The 18,962-nt window shown below is 35.3% G+C and overlaps 1 protein-coding gene across 1 annotated transcript; it reads right to left on the bottom strand.

The window, feature by feature from the left end:
• Positions 1-1,021: 1,021 nt before the first annotated feature.
• LOC125204674 (putative UDP-rhamnose:rhamnosyltransferase 1) lies at positions 1,022-3,570 on the bottom strand. Its single transcript, XM_048103382.1, has 2 exons — positions 2,989-3,570; positions 1,022-2,013 (listed from the first exon to the last, which is right to left on the bottom strand). Exons 1-2 carry the CDS (start codon positions 3,544-3,546, stop codon positions 1,150-1,152), a joined length of 1,422 nt encoding a protein of 473 aa, XP_047959339.1. The 5' UTR covers positions 3,547-3,570; the 3' UTR covers positions 1,022-1,149.
• Between the last annotated feature and the right edge of the window lie 15,392 nt (positions 3,571-18,962).

The raw sequence follows: 18,962 nt of genomic DNA on the forward strand, positions 1-18,962 counted from the left end.
CGATGACTCGCCAGACCGCCTTGCCCTTCCCCTTCCCCTCGTCTTCTTCCTCGGCGCAGGCGCATCAGGGGGCGGGGGTATCATCGTCCCAGGAATCTGATCCTCATATCATGCAATGACGAAGGTCATCGCGAGCTAACGTCTCCAGAGTCGGCATTGAGGCAAGCGTCAGCATCAGCGAGGCCGTGCGTGTCCTCCCAGGGTGACCCCTACTGGCCCCCATCCGGGATGCATGCCGTCATGGCATCCCCACGCACGTCATCCCCGTCATGTTCTTTGCGCTCAGGGCCGCCCTTTTCCGGCGTGGCCGCCCGCTTGACTCCCCCTGCCAGCCTTGGCATCCCCCATATCTGCACCATGTTTCTCTGGTTGTAATTTTTTGAGTAATAAACCTTAAATTATGTGCTCATTTGGTAAATGCTTTTAATTTAAGTGCATCTTTCATTATACAACAATCTTGTCTGATGCAGACAAGGAATGAGGGTGGTTTATTTGATATGAACATGTCTGTAACTCTACATTTTCTATACTGTCATAACGGTAACTCTTTGGCCTTGGCTGGCCAGCTTGATGGTCACGGTGAACGGGTCCCCTTGAGGCAGGCCGTCATCGTTGTTGTTGACTTGTTGATCTCCATTAGGGCTTTGGGATCGTAGTGGTAAAATTGTTGATTTAGTATGTTATCAAAACAACCGGCTGGGTCCCGCGCGCTGGGCCGTCCAGCACCTCTTCTCGGCTTGATTCTTAATTCGTCCCAGGCTTCGAGCATCGTCTTCCCGTTTCGTATCACCTCCGGTCGTGCCTCTTCGTCTTTGGTTATGCCCCAGATAAACACTGCTAATGCATCTTGCATCCGTCGAGGATGGTGCAAGTCCTTTGGCGGGTTCGGCACATGATGCATGTCGCCTAGAATTGCATTCGAACCTCTCTTAGCCTTGTGGTAATTGGCAATCGGAGCAAGAACAAATCCGGCCAAACCTTCCGTGGCTCGATTTTGCAATGGGAAAGTCAAGAACATGAATGAATCGGCTCAATTTTGCCTAGTTGATTAGCTTACATTGAGCTTTCCAGTAGCAAAATAAGATACAAACATAATTAAGTTAATAGTACAAATTACAAACCATACAAACACTCTTCAAATACAGCTTACTAGTTTTCCTTAATCCCATTTTTCAGATACTCTGCAAACGTCTTAACATAATCATAGTTAAGTTGTTTATTAGCGAAAATCGCATTGGCAGCTTCTCTAGTTCGAGCTCTTAATATCTCCCCTTCCTTAGATACCATAGCTTTTTTCAGGGCACGTGCAATGCCATCTCTAGTAAAGGATCCATCTCCACCTCTTTCAACCTCAACCGCCAATCCCTTCTCAACCAGCAACCTCGAATCCAACGGCTGTGCGATGATAAACGGCAGCAGCACAAGACAGTTTCCATAACTTATACTTTCCACAACAGATGCCCATCCTGAATGAAACAAAGAAGCCCCTATTGAAGGATGGGAAAGAATCTCCCTCTGTGGTGCCCATCCTATCTGCACCACTCCCCGCCCTGCCACCCGTGCCTCAAACCCGGGCGGCAGTATCTCATCGTCTCCCCAATCGGGCCTCCTCACCGAGAACAGGAAGGGAAGCCCGGAAAGCTCAATCCCATATGCTATCTCATGGATTTCCTCTCTCGACAATTTGTACTCACTCCCGAACCCCACAAACACTACAGAAGACGCCTTCTGTTTATCGAGCCAATCACAGATTTTACTCCATGGCTCTTCTGTCATGATCATCCTCTTTTCCTCCGCCGGTGGAAGGCATCCCATCGGAAAAACCGGCTTTCCGGTGATCTTGGAGAGGAGATTCAGGTAATCACCTTCGAGCTCCATGCAAGTGCGAAGTGCCAAAGCATGGCTGCCTTGGATTAGTCTAGTGAACCGTGCTCCATCTTCTATTCCAGAAGCTCCTGTGCTGTATAAAAGATTATGCATAGCTACAGCTTCATGGTTATTCCTGCAAGCTACCTGTTTCCATCCCAAATCGGAGAATTAGAAAATGCGCAAACCAGCAAACAATATATAAGTGCAATCCTTACTTCATTAATATGAGGTATTTCGGGAAGTGTCCTAAGAACAAAAACTGCGAGGGCTTTTGTCCAAAGCAGACAATATCTTACTAATGTGAGTTCGGGTGTATATCACCGAACACTTGCACTTAGGGATGTTACTGCATCCTAAATTTAGAGACTTTAAGGTTGAAAATTTCTAGTCCATTAAAATTACTACTTGATTAGCCTACAACCACAGTAAGGTTGACCTGAAACCCGATGGATTGACTCGGTAAGTTGAACCTAGGTGTAACTATTGTCTGTTGTTCCATCTGTTATACATGTATTCGACACTTAAGTAACAATTTTATAATATAAATAAATAAAAAATTAATTTATCTTCACTTTAATATATCAAATATACATATATATTACTAGATTTTTATTAATATAATAATAAATAAATTAATTAAAAAATCAAAATTCACTATAAGAAAGATTATAGTTCTAAATCATGCTTTAAAATTTTTCAAAATATGTTAATATTTTATTTTATTTAAACAAATCTTAAATTAGTATCTTAATTATGTTTGAGTTTAAACATGGAGTATATCTCAAAGGGGTGTGATCAATTGTTAACTTTCTTAAGTTGTTAACTCTGCTAACTCGTCAACGCAGTGTATTAAAATTGTCAACACATAGTTTTGTTGACATTTCAATATACTGTGTTGGTATTTTAATGTTATCGTATTGACATTTTTAATACACTGCGTTGATGAGCTAGCAACTTAAAAAGTTAGCAATATTTATAAAAATAACTAAATTTCATCAATATGTATAGCATTGATCACATGCTAATTTTAATGGTAGCAATCTGATTAGCCTGTTGGACTATTCTGATTAGCTCGCATCCGATTAACTAGCAATGTCGGCCTGAAACAGTATACATTACCTGTGAGGGGAAATCCACCCAATCCGGAGGCGCCATCATGTGAGCTGGCGAAGGCCTCGCCTGCCTCCGAGCCTCGCCTGACAGAAACTCCGGCGACCAGAAGAACACTGCGGTGCTAGCAGTTGCTATGGGGAAAAGTATCAACTGGACACCCAGTTCTTGAGCGATATCAACCGCCCAGTGGTGAAAGAAGTCGACCACTATCCACTTTGGAGATCTCTCAGCAATCAGATTCTTCAAGGGTTGTTGGAGGAGGTCACATGCAATCTTCAGATCATCCATTCTCTCTGCCGGAATGTCGGTCGTGGCCGTGGCATTTTCCGGCAGAGGATTGGGGTGGAGAAGAGGGAGAGGGATGGGCACATATTTGATGAGATGTGATAGGTTTTGTGGGATTTTGGGGAGCCTGTCAATGTTTTGCGGAGTGGAGATGAAGGAGATGCGAATGTTGAATTTGGCTAAGGCAATGGAGAGATCCAAGAATGGAATCATGTGGCCAAATGCAAGCCATGGCAGCATCACAACATGGATCTCATTTTCTTCTTCTGGATTCATCATTCAATGTGTGTGTGTGAGAGAGAGTTTAGGCCTTGGGGACAGTGAGAATATATAAAATTATGCAACATGCAGTAAGTGGTGTTGTCAATGATCGTTTCTTGTGCGTGTGTGTTTACGTGATACTCCCGTTGTCCCAAAATAAGTGACTCATATTCCTTTTTGAGACGTCAAGTGACTCATTCATTTTTTGGCATTTTCTCTTTTATTTTTCTCTCTACTTTATCAACTCTCATATTTTATTCACTTTCCACTTTACTAACATAACGCTATTTTCTTAAATCTTATACCGAAAAGTTTTAGGTCATTTATCTTGAGACGGAGGGAGTATGAAGGTGGGGTGAGTGAGATTAAATTATTCGACCGTAAATCACGTGAGTTAGATGAGCTGTAGTTGTCATTACTCCGTTTTTTATATCAATAATTAGAGCAAAAGCAATCGTGTCCAATTTAATTAGAGAGAAAATAAGAATATGCTGTATAAGTGATTCGGTTATAAAATATTAGAGTAAAGGCCAAAATTAGTTCTGAACGTATGACCATTTTATGTTTTTAGTTCTAAACATTATCTTTTGGATTTTGTGGTCCTGAATATATGGAAATTTGATCATTTTGGTTCTCCGTCAATATTTCTGTTAAAAACTAACGGTCAACAGATCTAATCCCAATTTTGACCACATTAAATTTTTAATTCTGATTATTTATTCCCTAATTAATTCTCTAATTATTTTTACACTTCAATTTCATCTTCTTCTCTGTAAATCCTAAAAGAAAAAACTACCAAACAAAGAAATGCATCAAAAACACAAACCAAAAAAGAGAAAGAGAAAAAAGAAAAAAGAAAAAGGCAGCAAGCTGCAAACAAAACCCTCCCAAAAAGCAAACCTCAATTTCAATTCAATCCAACCATATTCCCCCAAATCAACAATCAATCCATGGCGGACTCCCCCGCCGCGGGAGCTCTCCAATTCCACGGCACTGCTGCTCCGCCTCATGAGCAAGCGCCGGACCTGGGTTTGCCTCTTCGTCTCCGTCTACTCGCTCCTCCCCTCCCAATGAGAAGATAGTGGGGGAGGGCGGTTTGCTGAAAGTCGAACACTCCATAACTAGGATTTAAGAGGAAGAGGAAGGAAGATGAAACATGAGAGGAAAGAAGAAGATGAAATTGAAGTGTAAAAATAATTAGGGAGTAAAAAATCAGAATTAAAAGTTTAATTTGGTCAAACTCGGGATTAAACCCGTTGACCGTTAGTTTTTAACGGAAATATTGACAGAGGACCAAAATGATCAAATTTCCATATGTTCAGGACCACAAAATCCAAAAGATAATGTTTAGGACCAAAAACGTAAAATGGTCATATGTTCAGGACCAATTTTGGCCTTTACTCAAAATACTATAACAGGTTTGAATCAATGTTTTAAAAATCGGACCGACAAGCGAACCGGCAAAGCTACTGGTTCACGGTTCAACTGATTGGACCAGTCCAATCACTGATCAAACCGTTTTACTATAGCATATATAATTAAATATATATTATAAATATACATCAAATTTATTATATAATAAAATGTAGTCTTGATGATAGGTTTGTGTTAAAATGACAACTCCTCTTAAAGTGACACCGTGACACCACTTATACAACAATATTATAAACGCTACACAGCAATATTACAAACACTACACAGCAATCTATAGATTGCTGTATAGTGTGTCGGATATTGCTGGACAAGAAAAATTGTTGTATAAGGTGTAGCATATTGCTGGCCATCTTTTTTTGGGTTTTTTTTTTTTTTTTTGGGGTTTTTTTGCCACGTGACAGCTTATTATCGTCCACGTGTACAAATGATTAACTAGGAATGGTGGTATGATGTTATTTCAAGGGGTGGTGGCACCCTAACATGCCCCCATGATGATATTCATATATATATATATATATTTATAGTATAATTTAGTGAATAATAAAATATTATCAAACTTAATTGAGGATAAGTATAATTAAAGATATTTTGTCTACTATTTATTGAGATTCGTAAGATTTAATCTCATCCACCCATTTTAAAATCTAAGAGTGAAGATTTGGTCTTGATTTTGAATTAGGGTGCTATAAGCATTAGAACATGACCCTAATTGTATAAATATATATCTAATATATTAAAATTTATATTTAATTAAAGTATTCAAATTTAGTGTGATAAATTACTATTAAAATTTATTAAATAACAATAAATATAATTAACATAGTTTATTTATTTTTAATTACTCAATTTATAAATATAATAACTAGAATGAATGAAAATTTAGTCATTGTTTATAAGAATAATTAAAGTTATTGTTATGTCACAAAAATAGAAGTGGTGGAGTGGTGATGGAGATGGATTTACATACATGAGGTCTATGGTTCAAATTCCATTGCTCGAGACCCTCATTCCACAAGCTATTTCAACCCACTTATCTTTATATTTCTTAAAATCCGCGTCAAATTCAGTTTGAATAATATTTCATGGACCGAGGGAGCAAGTGACTTAATTAGTCATTCACATAAGTTATATGCGTGTTTAAGAAATTTTGTTACTGTACTTATCAGTAACTGATCATAGTAAGTGAATTTATTTAAAGGTTGCGCTGTAGAGACTTGAATCTGAGACTTTTGGCCTAATGCATTAATATCCCCACCGCTTGTTTAACTCCACACACAACTTAATCCTCCCTCTTATTTCATTCTTTCTAATTTGTTATCTCCACTTTATTCATTCTCTTACTTAATTAAGTATTTCACTATTTAACACGATAAACATTTTTATCTTAACTTCGTGGCGAAAAGAAACGCATCAACTATAGCGGAATGGATGAAGTGGTATTTATTTAAGAAATTTTTTATTTTTGCTGAGGTGGGACCTATTTTCCATTGTTAACAACATTTCAATTAATTTTTTTTTAAAATTTTTCTAGAATTTTAGCAATTACTATTAAAACTTATGCCCCTCTAAAAGATTTTATTTTCAAAATGATTATAATTCTATATCGCTTTATATCACTTTCAACTTTTCAAAATACTACAAAGAATATCAACATAAATAATAGGATCAAAGGAGTGATTATGAGTAGTAAAAAGTCTAGCATTTATATTTACTCCATCTATCCTTGTGCAGTAGAAGTGTTTCATTTTCAACCCTCATTTTAAAAAAAATAATTGTAATAAATACTAAAGTAGAGCAAAATAAATAAAAGAGAGAATAGTATAAAGAATAGTCTTCTTTATATTATTGTTTTTATCACTTTAGTCTCTCTCTTTCACTTTACTATAGAGGAACTTGGAGTATATTTTATTAATTCGGAGAACAAAATTCTTCCTCTATTCCTCAATAGTCCAACTCTAAACTGATGTTTAAGAAATATACAAAAATGCGAGTTAGAAAAGTTAATATTATTTTTTATAAATTAATATTATAATAAAAATAAGTTAATAGAATGTGAAGTCCACTATTAAAAATAATAAAAAATGAAATGAGATAATTAATAAAGGCTCCTCAACAATTCTTGATTCTTCCCAAAATTTGATAGAGAGTTGAGAGAGAGGGGGAGAGAGAGATAAATTTGCCGCGTTCACTTCACATAACGACTTATCAATGGTTCCTTAATATCCGTTGTGGGCTTGTGGCGTCATTCATCCAAAATTATCTACTTATTTGCCGTGTTCTTCACAAATTCCTCGTCAAGCGTCGAATGTAGGACGAGAATCATATCATTTGATATATTAGTTAGTTTCGAGTGATTTTTTATCAATTTTTTTGCTTATGACTTTCGTATATCATATAAAAACACTTTTTCCCCTTAGTTTTGGAATTTCGGAGTTTAATTTAATTTTGAATTTTTTTTCCGAGTTCTAGTCTGCAGCAAAAAAAAGTTGCCCTTGTTTGTTGAACTTTTTCGTTTGCGTCATGTCAACTATTTTTAAGAAAATTATTGAAAATTTTGGAGTATTGTACATATTACTAAAAAATATTCCCTCAAATCTGTAATTTATTATTTTAATTTTTTTTTTAATTTTACTTATGTTCAAGTTCTAAGAACGGTATAAAAAAGTTAGTGGAAAAAATTAGTGAAATTTTTGTAGGTAATATATTATATGTTAATCTATATTTATACATATATAAAAGACGAGTTTTGGCCTCTATTTTAAATATTAATAAATTTTGGGCATGATTTTAAATATTTATGAGTTTTTGGTGGTATTTCTAACAATTTAAATATTTGTATAACTGCAACAATTTGTGCATGAACCATCTGATTTGTAAACATGGACCATGATTCAAATTAATTTATATACACGTTAGTAACCGATCCCGAAATTCTCGGGTACCCGTGGATACCCGATCCGAAATTTTCGGGTACCTGTCAAATCGGGTACCTGTCAAATCGGGTACCCGTGGATACCCGATCCGAAATTTTCGGGTACCCGATCCCGAAATTCTCAAAAATCAATACCCGATACCCGATCCGAATTTGATTTCGGATACCCGGATACCCGACTCGGGTATCCAGTCCCGAAAAATCGGGTATCCAGTCCCGATTGTGATTTTGATTTAAAAAAAAAATTAGTTACAAACTTTAGGAATTTATTTAATATTCTTATTTATCCCGATTGGCAAATTTAATACAAAGTTGAATCCTCACCCTCTTCCATATACATACTATTATTTTTACTGTTAGTTGGATATTAAATATATGTATAAGAAATTAAACTATACAAAATCAAGACACCTTTTTCTTTAGTGTTCAGAATCCAGACACCATTTTTCTTCTGATTTAGAATGAAGATCCAATTTTCTTGTGTTTTTAGAATCAATACACCATTTTTAGTGTGTTTTAGAATTAAGGCTTTGACCTGAGGATTTAATACCACTGTCAATAAGAGCCAAAGAGGCAGTGACGGGATCCTACTATTCCGGCGTCTTCCATGGCTTTGGCAGTCGCGGATGGCAGAAGAAACGGAGGGCGGCGACCGGGAGGAGAGCACGCGGCGCTGGGAGAGGAGACGACACGGCGGCGGGCGGCGGCGGCGGAGGGAGGCGTAGGCGAGAGAGAAGAGCAGGAGAGGGGAAGGAGAGGGAGGCATTATGAATTTTGGGACCTACGCTAATAATTTACTAAAATGTACTATAATTAAGAAAGATAATTACATTTAATTAGAATAAAACCATAATTTATTAATTTTAAAAAACAAATCGGATAATTCGGGTATACCCGATCGGGTATCGGGTAACCCGATAATCCAAATTTTCACTACCCGATCCCGATCCGAAACCCGAAAAATCGGGTTTCGGGTATCCAATTACCCGATTTTTTCGGGTTTGGATATCGGGTATCCAATATCCGATATCCATTTTGACAGGCCTACACGTTACTATAAATATTGATGGAAATTTATTTAGTTTGATGCACTAATTTAAAGGATTATAATAGATTACATAATAGGGACGTGATCTATTGTTAACTCATCCCTTAATTACTAACTATAACTAAATTAAAATTATAGGATTTTAGAGATTTAATGGTCTATAAATTGTCTCGTATAATTTCAGTTTTCATTTTATAATAGTAAAATGATAATAACAACTATCAATTTATGATTTAAGAACACAATATTAATATAGTGTATTAAATATATCAATACGAAAACATGAAAATGTCAACACAATTTCATATTAAAGCATTGTATTGATCTATTATGTTATATGCATTGATATAAAGCAGTTTTATGATAATTTTGAATATTTATGAAAATTTTATCAAATTTTGACATCGAAACATAAGCATGTAGGATCTCGTTGGAATCCTTATAAAATTATCTTTAACTTGATATATGTTGTGCAAAAAAATAATTTAAATCAAAATAGTTATATGCATTTAAAGTTTTGAGATATTTTTCAAAAGTTAATTATAACTAATTTATTGTCCATTAACATTAATATCCTAATTGGTATTTTTGGTGCATGATATTGATAACCGAAGAAGGAGAATGATCTTGACCCTTAATTTAAAAATCTAATATCTATCATTTAGTTGTAATTAACAATTTAATAATGAGTTAAGCAAAATATAACACACCCATTATATAATATTGTAATATTTAAGCTATATGAAGATTGTATAATGTTTTAGTGGGGCATTTTATCATGATGCCTAATGATAAGACTAATTTCATGCATTGGTTTATGGGGTTAAATTCTATAATTTCTCGGGTCTAACAAGGTTTTGTAAGCCAGGTGTGTAGAGAAAATGCCAGATCCAGGAAGAAGGAGAAAATCGCCCTGGAGAAGGAAGCTGACAGAGAAAATGAGCAGAAAAGAGAAGAAGTTTACCAGACGAATGAGCATCCGAGAAAATGGCAGAATGGGGATTACAAGGAAAAATCTAGAAGCTCCACTCCTTATAAATAAGAGCACGCGGCTTACATGAGGGATCATCCATCATCTTTTAGCTCTTAGCTCATCTTTCTCACATTCTACACACACACTTGGGGTATTAGTTTGGGGGATTTCACGGTTCATAGTTTCATCGGAGTTGTGTAACACCGTCTCTACGAAGGCGAAGATACAATTTAATTTCTGTTTTAGTGTCTTTCTGGATTTCCCGAGACTTCGTTGTTCGAAGCTCGGCTTGTTTTGTTGAATCACTGTTGGATTTGCACCTATTTTGCTATGAAATTCGCTACTATGGTTTCGTTTCATGTCATTGCTGTTTTTCTGCTTACTTTGGATGCGTTTAGCGATTGATCGGAGTTTTGAGTTGAATTTTGTGGAGATCGTAGTTGATCGTTCGAATCTGGCTTGGATTGCTGTGGTTTGTTGTGGATGGCTTGGATTCGGTGCGGATGAAGCGTCCAGTGTCTGGATATGTTCACTTCTGCATGGTTTTGATGTTTAGTTTGTGTATCTCATTTACCTTGTCTAGCGATAGTAAATCTGATTTAATTTCAGTAGTTAATCGTAGTTAAATGGTTTAATTTAGCCTGATCTGTTTCGTTTCATAGCTTGCTCTATTTTTCCTCTGCATTTCGTGATCAAGGATCGTTAGAGAAGATGAAGTTATTTGTTGGTTGAACCTTTAGTTAGTTAATTTGCAGCTTTTCATTCGTACCTTGCCAATTTGGGAAATGGTCCCCACGATCTGTTTTTCCTCTGCCTGGGTTAATTTTAGGAAGTTATTCATTAGGTCTGGTAATTGTTTTCGTTGGAAAGTAATCTTGAGTGCATCTTATTTTATCGTCATGCATGTTTCGTTATATTTTCCTAGGTCTAGCTGTTAGTATAGTTTATTTACATTTTCTCAGTCTAGTAGTTAAGTCTCAACCCCCAAAAAATGCGTGGCAGCAGCCAAAAACAGTGTCCAGATCCTCTTGCATGTTTACTTAACCCTCCATCTCTGTGGGATTCGACCCCTACTTCCCTATACTAATCCTTTTAGTACAGTGGGTTGAGGGTTTTGAAAAGCAGGAAAAGATTGTGTGCCCAACGACCGAAGGTTTCAATGATCCTCTGAGATCCTAGACCTTGTGATCTGGTGGATTCTCTGGACCTGAGAAGTCTGATATTATTTACAAATCACACGACACTTATCCAGGCTCTTTCACCTAATATTTTAAATTTGAATAGGTTTTTACGAAGGTAATTTAAAAATAGATAAGGATACTACATATGACTATAATTTAAAAAAACAAAAAAAAAATCAATATACTATATTACATAACACTATTTCAATATATATGAGACGAATAAATATTATTTGTACAAATTATTGTAATAGATGTTGATAGGCTAGTTTTCGTCACTCGGAATTGATCACTATTTGCACTATATGTTGAATATTTGAATGATAAAGATGTTTTTTCGCAGGGAATCGATCATAAAGTTCGGAAGCTGCTTAATGAAGGCACGAAGAAGAAACATGCAAGAAATATGGCAAAATGACAAGGAATGGAAGAAAGTGAAGGAAGAAGGCAGAGAAGACCCAAACTGCCCAAGCTGTTGGACTGGCCAGTTTGAACCTGACGGGAAAATGACTAAAGCCACTTCCACACACTTTTCAAGGATGTATGCCACTTGCTACACACGTCCATTTCTTACCTTGGAAAGTAAAAAATAAAGGAAATATCTTTTATTTGTTATATGTATTAAAAGTACTCAACTTTCCAAGAACCACAAGTCCCTTTATCACTCTTTAGTTTAGTTTTAGCTTATTCTTTCTATAGGAAACTTTCTCTCTTCCTTAAAAAGAGAGATTTCAACTTCAAGGCTGCCAAGATCTTTTGTTCACCATGGGTTGAAGTAGTAGTAATTTAGTTGTAGTAGTTATTTCTCTAGTTGTTTATCCTAAGCTTTTGTAGTTGTTTTGCACCAATCTCACCCTTAGTTGTTGTTATTGTTCTTGTTTAAAAGCTTATTTCAAGTAGTTATTTCTCTAAGTGTTTGTGTATTTAATGTGCATAAAAGTTTAGCTCTTGTTTATTTTCGGTTTTTAGCTCGTTGATTAGCTCTAGTGTTTGATATGTTCTTGTTTAGTTAAAATTTCTTTCCAAGCTTTTTAAATCAGTTTCTCAAGTGTTTTCTTAGTTAGTTTATAGTTCAAAATGTGGAGAAAGAGTTGGAGAAGTTTCGAAAAAATCAGCCATAGTGTTGTGTGTTTTCGGCGCCTCGTCGGGTGTCATTTTCGTATGATTTTGCATGAGTTTGATGAGCTCGGTTCTTGAGTGTTCTTAAGCATTCTTTATCTTCCTCAATGAGTCTTTAAGTTTCAGCTTTTAATTTTGTGTTTTCAATGCATGATTAGGTAGTTTACTTGTTGATCTTGTGTTTCTCTAGCTTGGTTAGTATTGTAGCAGCCATGTAGTCTTTTCTCTCACTTAATTTATGTGCTTTAGTGTAGAATTAGGAGCCCAAGATCAGCTTTTAGAAGTTAAGTGGAAGAACCATTAGTCGTAGGCTTTTATCCATTGGTTTTACACCTTGGGTAATAGGGTTTGAGAGACAACAAGTACATGTTTTCTTTTCACTTTTGGCAGCTCTTTTAGCTTAGTTAATCCCTGCACTCAACCTCCATTTACATCTTATTTAGTTTAGCTTTTAGGATTGAATTAGTTTAGCCACTTTTAAGGGTCACAATCCTAGTTTATAGACCTAGTTTAGTAGCTAACACTTAGTTTATTTTCCTTATCCTTTGAACTTAGTCTTTTTTGCTTTCTAATCTTAGGAATGTTCATGCAAGATGTTGCTATTAATTCATTTTCAAAATGTTCTTATTTTTGCCAAGTGTTAATTTCTTTGCCAAATTGCCCAATTTATCAGATTGCCCAGTCTGCGTTCCAGTTTAAATGCTTTCTTTCACTTGCATGTTATTTTCACTTTAAGTTCCCTATCTTAGCTTAAGTGTTAAGTATATTTTGTAGTTCAGTTCCCAACCCCAATTTAGAGCGTGGCGGCATCGCCAAACCTTTCTTAGTGTGGAAATACATTACGGCCGCTACCGTTCCTCGTGGGTTCGACACCCTAACTTACCATATGCTAATTAATAGTCTTCTCAATATTATTCTCTTTTTTACTTTACCATTTCTCCACTCTAACTATTTTTTATCATTTTTATAAAATAGGTGCGCAAAAGTGACCGGGACTCCTAATCGCGGACGGAGGGAGCAGTTGACAAATTCATAGTTTAGACTTGTTTTATGGGTGATTAGAGAGTGCTTTTGATGGTTTAAGATGTTTAACATAGGTTTTTCACCATATATACACTAATTAGGTGAGTTAATGGGTTTGTCGTAGTTTTGTGATGAAAACAGGTTGAAACGAGCCGAAGCTGAATTTTGAGGAGTTCTCCAGAAGAAAAACCCGACCGGGTGTTTCCCATTTCTCGGAAAACCCGGTCGGGTGTTTTGAAGGAATCGAGCTTCGGGAAGAAAACCCGGTCGGGTGTTTCTCCACTTACAAATCACCCGACCGGGTGTTTTTCATACGTGCTCACTTAATCCTGATTTTCACTCCGAGTATAAAAGGGTTCTCACTCATTTTCGAACCCTAACTTCCCCCACTGCAAATTGAGAGAAAAATTGAGAGATCCAAGAGGATTGAAGGCAAGGAGGCTTCCATCTTCAAGAGATTGAAGAAGAAAGATTCTCCCCAACATCAAGTCTACCTTAGGGAGTTCTATTATCTTTTCCTTTCTTTTCCTTTGATGTTTTTGTATTTTCCTTTGTCATAGCTTCCATTATGAGTAGCTAAGTCTTTATTAGGGATATTGGTGAAGTTTGTATGGAATCCATGGGTTAAACCTTGATTTATGCTTATCTATCTCTTTTGTGGTGGTTTTGTTGGTTATTGTGCCTTTTCATTGTCTAATTGATTAACTACCAATTGGATATGTCTTGTTCTAATTATTGTCATTGAGAGATGCTTGATTAGATTGTTAAATAACCAACAACTCCGTGCGTTGTATGTGCTCGAGAGAGGCATAGCTAGAGAGAGGGCTTGGGTCCGTAGGTTTTAGGAGTCGGTTTCGAAGTGTAGGGAGGAGACTCCGACATTAGAGGCCGATCAACGCGTTAGGTGCACCCGAGAGGGGGTCTAACCAATTAACCCGACCTTCCTAGCCACACATAAGACCATTTAGATGAGCATGATCCCTAGGTGAACACCCGTGATCCATACCAACGGATCCATATCCCTACCTTCCCAATTTGAGTGAAAACTACCATTTATTTGCTTTAGTTTCCTAATTTACTCTTATTTGCTTACTTGTTCTTTGATCTTAGTTAAGAAAAACCAAAAACCCCTTCTATTAGTCTAGATAGTGTTCAAAGTTGCATCGTAGTACTCAAGCCGACATTTAGTCTTCGAGGATTGATAATTTCAACTTGACATGTGCTACATACCCCATACACTTGTGGGTGACATATTTATTGCAAAATTAGTATGAGTCAGCAGTATTTTGGAAAGTGGAAACTTATAAATCTTGTTGAATACGAAGGGACACGTGTGCAAAACCCCTTTCTTTCAGATGTATAGATGTGAAAAACCAAAATATATGGATTAGTTTGTTATACCTTGCTATAAAATGAAAATATCGCGATTTGTAATCAATTTGAAATGTTTAATATTTCTAATAAGAATATTAATTAGGATTATTTGTAACCGTCATCTTATTAAGAAATTGTATTGCTAATACTTACCCCACAAACTTAACCGTTTTTGCAGCTAATTTCTGGTATATATATACCCCTAGACTATCTCATACTCCAAATATTCACACAGTCTATTAGCTTCTACAAAGTACACAAGTTCATCTATTTGAAGGTATGTTTTACATCATTTCTAGCTTATAACTCACTTCCTCATTGTATTCCTTTGTTGCATCAATAAATTAAAAAAATAATTTATTTTCAACATGGTTCTTACTATTTACCAATAGAAGTATATTTGTATTAATCTACTTTAAGCACTCTTCGTGTTATTAATATGTTCCTAATAATGTGATTTTTCCAGAGAAATGACATTGAAACCATGAAATTCACCCTCATGATCTCCAGTCTAGCAGAACTTCATCAGTCATCAATGTCTGAAATGTGCGTGTTATTAAAATAACTAGGTATGGAGATCACGCAAGTGTTCGCTTGGAATGGGTTTTCCATATCCAATCGCATGAGTTTTATCATTTCTTATCTTATTAGGTATTTTTAGTAATTTAGCTAAAACCATTAATGTTAACTTTTTTTCCTTGCATGAGGTTGTGATTCAAGGAACATTTTCCCGTATTTAGCGTTTAAGCCATTTATAATTGTATGTTGTCGCGTCAAAAATTACAAGTCATGAATGATTGAAGATTTTAGTTTATATCGAAAACGATGATGGTGTTTGTAATTCTACTGTTAATATTGTTCAAAAAGAAATTTGCTAAAATTAATTAAATATTATTAAATTGTTATGGTGTAGTTTTTTACAAATGTTTGGTTTTATTTATGTATTTGTTTTGTAATTGATTATTTTAATTCTAATTGTCACAACTTTGACGTTTTTAGTTATGGATTAAATATGTCATATCAATAGTATTTTAGTACTCACCCGTCCCATAAAAGATGTCTCACTTTTCTTTTTAGTTTGTCCTAAAGCTGTCACATTTCTATTTTTGGAGAAGTTCTCTCATAATAATATAAACATTATATTTTTTCTTTCCACCTAAAACATAAAACAAAACTTTCTAAAATCTTGTGTTGTCCCACAAGTGTGACATCTTTTGTGAGACAGTATTTAAGTGTATGCGTGGGTGTGGCTATCTATTGTAGGAATGTAAGTGTTTCAATAAAATTTGATTTAATTCAAAATTATTTACTTTCACGGTTTTAATTATCTAATAAATATGTGCTTATGATTTTATTCCCATTTCATTCAATTAATTTACAATTTAAAATTTTACGATGAGGAAATAAAATGAGTCGTGACGCACAGACGTGAGTGAGACTAGTTTTACATAAAATTTGGGTGGTAGAAGTTAATGAAATGTGTTGTTGTCTAAGACTCTAACTACAAGAAGTATAAGAGGACGTAGATATAATTATTTTTCTACTAACAGAAGAAAATATGAAATAATTATTCACGGATAAGTAAGTATTTAAGTGTTGCCCCTACCATAATTTTTTTCTACCACAAGAAAGTACTTACAGTGCGGACAAGATAAGTAATGGAACCGGCAAGAGTAGATACCAATTATATATAAACAATTGTAACAGACACGAAAGTAATTTGTCTGTTTCCAATTTTAGAAAGGCAAAGTTGGTCTGATATGTGGCTGTGAATAAGAGTAGCAATATACCATGCAGAACGTGAGTAATAAAAATGCTACTGAAAAGATGGAGTACAAAAAAGATTGTGATGAGAGAGTTTATGGACGAGAAGGCATGCACACGGTTAAAAAACCGCTCGGTTCTGGAACCGGCGGTTCACAGTTCAAAAAATTTATGAATTTGAACCGGTCCGCCAAGGGTTTAGGCGATTTCGGTTCTGGTTTCAAAAACCGCCGATTCAGGCGACGGTTCAAAACCGTCGGTTTCCGGCCAAAACCGTCGGTTCCGGGCCGGTTTCTTTATTTATCTATGGAATGTGCATAAATAAAATTCAAAAAATCACGAAAAAAAATTGCAATTTTATTGATATAAATTTAAATGAGCCTACAAGTTACAACAATTACAAATCACGAAAGACTTGAAGTCTTAAACAATAAATTTAAATATTTGTTTTTTTTAATCGTCTATTTTTATCATTACTATTATACAAATTATATTAGTTGTTGCTTTTTTTCACATTTTAATCAATACATTGAGAAAAATGAGTAACATATCTACATTTACTCAATATGAGTAACATATCTACATTTAAATCCAATTATTTGAACATGTCCACATTCTATAAATACACAAATTATGAGCAACATGCCACATTCAAATTTAATTAAACTATTCTAACTAAACTATTCTAGTTGATGTTATTATTAACTATAAATATAAAAATAGTAAATAATAAAATGTAAAAAATAAAGAAAGTTTTGTCTTCTATATTGGAAAAAGAGTAATGAATGATCTAAACATATAGTTATAAAGGAGAAGACTTCAACATATTTTGTCCCACATCGAAAGTGAAACATAAAATATTCAAGAATGTCTCTATAAAAGAGAAACAACCAAGAATGGTTTTTTAGAATTCAGAGGCCCAACAAATAAATATGGGCTATTATGAAATTCTTGTACAGTATATATTTATTTGTGAAATTGATTTTTAAATATAAAAATTAATTTTACAAATAATAAATATATTTTTTTAATTTTATGTGAACCGCCGGTTCGCAACCGGCAGTTCCGGTTTTTGAAAATCGTGAACCTGAACCAGTCCGCTAGAACTGCCGAACTGTATGTTGATTCGAACCGCCGTCATCGGTTCTGGTTTGTGAACCGGCGAATACGAACCGCCGATTAACCGGCGATTCGGTTCGATTTGTGCATGCCTAGACGAGATCTTCAGAATTTACCTCTTGACACTACTAGTATTTTTAATGTATAAATTAGAGTATACTTGTGTAAAGAGAGAATACATAGGTAGTACTCCTTTCGTCCCTCTGTAGCTGAGTCGTATTCTTTTTTGGATTGTCCTATAGTAACTGAGTCATTTCATTTTTTAGCAAAAAGTACTTTACCTTCTCTTACTTTACTCTCTCATCTTTTCTCTACCTTTTTCCTTTCTACTTTATTCTTTTTTTACTTAACTTATTTGAAACAATTTTTCTTAAATCTCACGCCGAAAAGAAATGCCTCTACTCCACAGGAAATGGAGGGAATACTATTTTTTTCATTTTTGACGAAATTTGATTCAGGGAATCACATTTTTGGATTCATTGGGTTAGTAGTTAGTTAGATAACTTGTAATCTACTGCAACGATGGTTTCCGGATTTTGTAAATTCCTAAATTTTGTCAAATTCTAATTTTATACTTCTTCTCCTCTGTCCCAACTAAGTTGAATCACACTCCTTTTTTAGATGTTCCAATTAAATTAAGTCATTTCCTCTAACTTTATTTCATCACCTATTTTACTCTCTCACCACTTGAACTATATATTACTCCCCCCGTCCCTTAAATATTGTCACAATTTGATTGAGCACGGATTTTAAAAAATATAATGTAAAGTGGGTTGAAAAAATTGATATGATGTGGTTCCTACATTTAAATATTAGTTTTTTAATAAAATGTGAGTGAGAATAGGTTAGTGGAATATGAGATCCAATACTAAAAATGGTAAAAAGTGAAATATAATAAATTTTGTGGGACGGATGGAAATAGAAAAATGTAACAAAATTTCAGGGACGAAGGCAGTATCATTTTTTTCGAAAGAGTGCAGAAAATGGAATAGGTCAATTTTTCAGGGACGGAGGGAGCATTACTTCGTTGTCTAAAACATAAGCATTACAAGCAACTCATCAAATCAAAATCAAGATAAAACAATAAGGCACCCACAGCGCATCGCGTGGGTGTCTCCATCTCATCTCTCCGAGATGACAGCGAGACAGCGATGCAAGCTCTGTCTCGTCGCCATCTAGTCTCCGTCGCGTCCCGCGTCTCCTTCCGAAGAGGCAACTGGCGAGATGTCTCGCCATGCGCCTTGGCGACGTGGCAAGCTGTGGATCGTGCGTGACGCCCACTCGGCGGCCCGCGAGTGGGCGTCGTTTATATCCGTTAAAATTGATTTTTTTTTTTTTTTAATTCAGAAAAAATTCAAAAATTAATAAAGATATTTAAAAAAAATTCCAAAAATTATACTAGCCGTTTATAGCCGTTTTTTTTTTTCAGATTTGTAATTTTTTTTGCAATTTTTTTAAAGCCTCCAA

The sequence above is a fragment of the Salvia hispanica genome, chromosome 2 (genome assembly GCF_023119035.1).
Source record: "Salvia hispanica cultivar TCC Black 2014 chromosome 2, UniMelb_Shisp_WGS_1.0, whole genome shotgun sequence".
In the NCBI taxonomy this organism is placed as follows: domain Eukaryota; kingdom Viridiplantae; phylum Streptophyta; class Magnoliopsida; order Lamiales; family Lamiaceae; genus Salvia; species Salvia hispanica.

Coding starts and splice junctions, on each gene's coding strand:
- LOC125204674 (XM_048103382.1), bottom strand. CDS start 3,546: ATGATGAATCCAGAAGAAGAAAATGAGATCCATGTTGTGATGCTGCCA. Junction 2,014..2,988: donor GGGTGGATTTCCCCTCACAG/GTAATGTATACT, acceptor GGATGGAAACAG/GTAGCTTGCAGGAATAACCA.